This window comes from Eschrichtius robustus, chromosome 14, assembly GCF_028021215.1.
Source record: "Eschrichtius robustus isolate mEscRob2 chromosome 14, mEscRob2.pri, whole genome shotgun sequence".
NCBI classification, from domain to species: Eukaryota; Metazoa; Chordata; class Mammalia; order Artiodactyla; family Eschrichtiidae; genus Eschrichtius; species Eschrichtius robustus.
In genome coordinates, this window is record NC_090837.1 from 73,293,770 (window position 1) to 73,297,609 (window position 3,840).

Genomic DNA, 3,840 nt, shown 5'->3' on the forward strand with positions numbered 1-3,840 from the left:
ACCATATGCTAATGTCAACAGTCAGCAGGAAGAAGCATCAATAAAAGTGACTCCATGGAGCCTCAGGAGACTTCATTTTTTGATGATTATCTTCTCTGAATAGTTGTTGTGCTTAAATACAAGTGTACGACTGCACGTACCTGCACTATCCTTTACGAAATAGTATGTTAAATATGCACCTATTATACACTCTGTAAATCAACATGCCACATTATTTGTCACATCTACACTACATTAGGACAGAGTCACTTCACTCTGAAATCCCTGAGAGTGTTTTCTATGCACACTTGAGCCTATGCACACTATGCACACAATGCTGAGCCACTTAAATTTAACTTTGGTCTTTAGGGGTCCCAGGTAGCACTTTCATGTGGGTGGAGATTGGTTTGGGAGAAGCCAGTCTTGCTAAAGAGTCTGCCTTTTGTTTTACTGGACACAATATCTTACAGAAGTGTCCATTCTGGCTAGAGCTCTGGGGTTCAAGTCTTGATTAAAGCAGTTCAAATAAAACTGAATCTAACTTTTGAAGTCAATGTATTTTTGATCTTTTCTGGGTCATGGTTCGGGGAGGCACTGAATTACAGAGAAGAAATATGATAGGATCATTCAGACTGCACCAGTTTTGTGGTCCCACTGCTTCTGGGGGAACAATTGTGCTCAGCTGGGGGCAGGGAGTTGGGCAAAGGAGATTGGTAGATTAGAGGAAGGACTTGGTCAATTTAGGGGTCTTTCCCAACTTCTATAAGCAGCCAACTTAAATATAGGAGGGAATAGAGGCCCCAAGGCCTTCGAGAGGCTTTGTAACAGAGAGACCAGAAACCACATTTTTATGGAGGACAGTTGGTAGGAAAGAAGCCCTCCCAAACACACTGAATATTTCATTTCTGTGGGGAAATCTGGTGATTCATCTTTCCTGCGCATATGTAACCGATTCAGCCTAAAGGTGCATTTAAATAATAATAATTAGCTTGAAGGAGCCTAAAGGGGATATTTACATCTTTGTAGGAGGGCTGCTCCTCCAGTGATGGATGGTGGACCGGGCTGCCCGGGCTGCTGCTAAGGCCGCCGCTTGATTTCTGGGAGGCCAGCGGCGGGGGCGGGGGCGGGGGCAGGTCCGAGCCGCCCGGGTCACCCAGTTTCCTGTCCTCCTGCAGCAGCCTGGAGGAGTTCAGGGCCAGTGGGAAAGCGCCCGCGGCAGCCGGCGGGCGGTCCCGGCTGCTCCCCTTCTCCGACAGCCCTCTGCCCTGGAGGAATCGGCCGCCCCCGACTAAAGGGTCCCCTAGCAGGACCCCTGTCTCCTCGTCTTCCTCCTCGTCGTCCTCGGGGTCTCGACTTTCCTCCTCCTCTTCCTCGCCCTCGGGGGGCTTGTGGCCCTCCACGTCCACCTCCTGCTCTTCTTCCTCGTCGTCCTCGTCCTCGGAGGTGTCCTCGCTGGGGTAGCTGCAGCTGGTGCCACTGGGGGACAGAAGGCCTCGGTGGTGCGGCTGCGGGGCCAGCGGAGGCGGCGGGGGCGGCGGCGGGGCTGGGTGGTGGCGCTCGGAACCCTGCTCGTCGGGCTGCGGGGGCAGCAGCAGCAGCGGTGACGGCGGCTGCGGGGGATGATGGTGGTGGTGGTGTTGGTGCGGGTGGTGGTGGTGGTGGTGGTGATGCGCTTGGGCCGAGTGTGGCGCGCCCGCGGACGCCCCGTGCAGTTTGGCCAGGCTCTCTGCGTCGTCCTTGCCGCCCACCGGCCGGAAGGCGCTGGAATGGTGATAGCTGCCTCCGCCGGCTTTGCGCCCCTCCAGGAGGTGCGGGTGGTGGGGCGCGGGCACTCGGGCACCCACGGGGCACGCTCCGGCGGCCGCGGCCCCAGCCCCAGACACGGAGCCCGGGTCGGCCGGAGGCGTGGAGCCCGCACTGCAGTCCCCGCCGCTGCCGCCCGGGGGCGACTCGAAGAGCGCGTCGCGAGCGCCCGCGCCGCCCGCAGGAGGCGGCGGGCCGGAGCCCGGGCCGTTGGCGACGACCGGAGGGGGCTGACCCGGCGGGGGGGCCGCTTCGGCGCTCCCGCCCGCGCCGCCGGGCTCGGCCAGGTCCAGGAAGGCCTGACGCAGCAGGGCCGGGCTTTCTCCCAGCGCGCAGCCGAGCGCCGAGGGCGGCTGCGGCGGGGGCTGTAGGTATGTGGGCACGGGAAGCCCGCCCGGGGTCCGCGGAGGCCAGAACATGCAGAAGGGAGGGTAAAAGGCGTCCTTGCGGCCCGCGGGCCAGAAGAGGCCCGACAGGCCGGCCTTGGGCGCCGCGCCTGCGCCGCCCGCACCCCCCAGGGCCTCGGCCGCGGCGCCCGCGTCCTCCTTCTTGTGGCACAGGCCGAAGGCGGCGGCTGCAGCCGGGAAGGTGTAAGGATGCGGGAAGAGCCCCCCGCAGCCTGGGAACTTCTGCAGCACGCCCCCGAACGAGCCCTTGCTGGGCACCGGGATGACCGGATAGCTGCGTGGCCCTTTGGCGCCAGCCGCCGCGCCCGCGCCAACGCCCGTCACGCAGCCGCCCCCCGCGCCACCCCCGCCCGCCCCGGCGCCGCCGGAGGCCGCGGCCACCGAGAGGCTGGCGGCAGCGGCCGAAAGACTGGCGGCGGCCACGACAGCCGCCTCCTGCAGCGAGTCGTCGTCGTCTTCGAAGCGCGGCCTCTTGTGATGCGCGTGCGGCGCGCCCGCCAACTCGGCCAGAGGTGGCGGGGGCGGCGGCGGGGGCGCCCCCAGCAGGTGCGGGCCCAGCAGTCCCCCACCTCCCGCCACCGCCGCCGCCGCTGCCACAGCGGCCGCCTTGACCGAGCTGAGCGGGTGGCAGGCGGGATGCGCGCCCGGCTGGGGCAGCGCGCGCTTTCGGCTCCCGCCGTTGAACATGGCCTTGACGTCCTCCCAGGCGAATACTAGCTCGTCCTGGGGGCTCTTGTCAGTGAGTTTGAGATGACGGCGCCACGAATTGAAGTTGGCTGCGTCCGGCTGCGTGTACTTGGCGTCGGGCGTACGGTGGGAGTGGAAGATGAACTTGTTGGGCGAGAAGTACATGTTGCAGTAGCTGCATTTGATGCACTTGGCGCGGGAGCTGTTGTAGCGCGCGGGGATGAAGCTGCCGCGGCAGCCCCAGGCGCATTCGTGCGAAACGTCGAAGGCGAAGTTGTCAGGCAGCTTGGGGGGCCTGTTTTCGCCTAGGAACGACTTGCACAAACGCTCAGCCTCACGCTTAGTGATCATGCCGCAGCGGCGCGATGAGATGGGCATGGCCCCGGCGCGTCGCAGGATCTCCAGCTGCACCGGCGTGCACTGCACGCACGTGATGCCCAGCGCCACGCGGCGGTTGTGAATCTCGTTGTAGCTGAAGTTCTTGAGGAGGGTGTTGGAGATCTGCGCCAGGCATAGGCGCTCCTGCCCGTCGATCACCAACGACACGATGGGAATGCCGTAGAGGATCACCTGGCCCACCTGGTTGGGTTTCAGGTTGGCGTGGCCCGGCCGCGGCTGGTTCAGCGCGTCGGGCTGGAAGGCGCTCGACGGTGATGCCAGCAGGATGTCGTTGGGCCCCGGCAGCGGGCTGGAAGCCATCTCCTCCGCCGCGGAAACCCGGGCCGAGCCCTCCGGGTCGGCCTTGGAGACTGGAAGGGAAAGGAGAAAGCGTTGACTAGAGCTTTTTCAGTTTACAAAGAGAGGGGTGGGTTGAGTCGCTAACTGAAGAATTATAATCACTTCCTTGCTTTGGTTAAGATATAATTATCACTGGGCAAAGGAACCAAGTTGCAGACACAAGGAAGTCATCTCTCTTAAATTTCCTCAAGGTCATCCTTTGGAAATGCAGGAATTTGCAATTGCT

The 3,840-nt window shown here is 62.4% G+C and overlaps 1 protein-coding gene across 1 annotated transcript in view; it reads right to left on the reverse strand.

Annotated features, from left to right (window-relative positions):
- The window catches only part of SKOR2 (SKI family transcriptional corepressor 2), a 33,359-nt gene extending 29,784 nt beyond the window's left edge, over window positions 1-3,575 (reverse strand). Inside the window, exon 1 of the mRNA XM_068563656.1 lies at window positions 996-3,575. Coding sequence (XP_068419757.1) covers window positions 996-3,575 — 2,580 coding nt within the window. The remainder of the gene's footprint in view (window positions 1-995) is intronic.
- Between the last annotated feature and the right edge of the window lie 265 nt (window positions 3,576-3,840).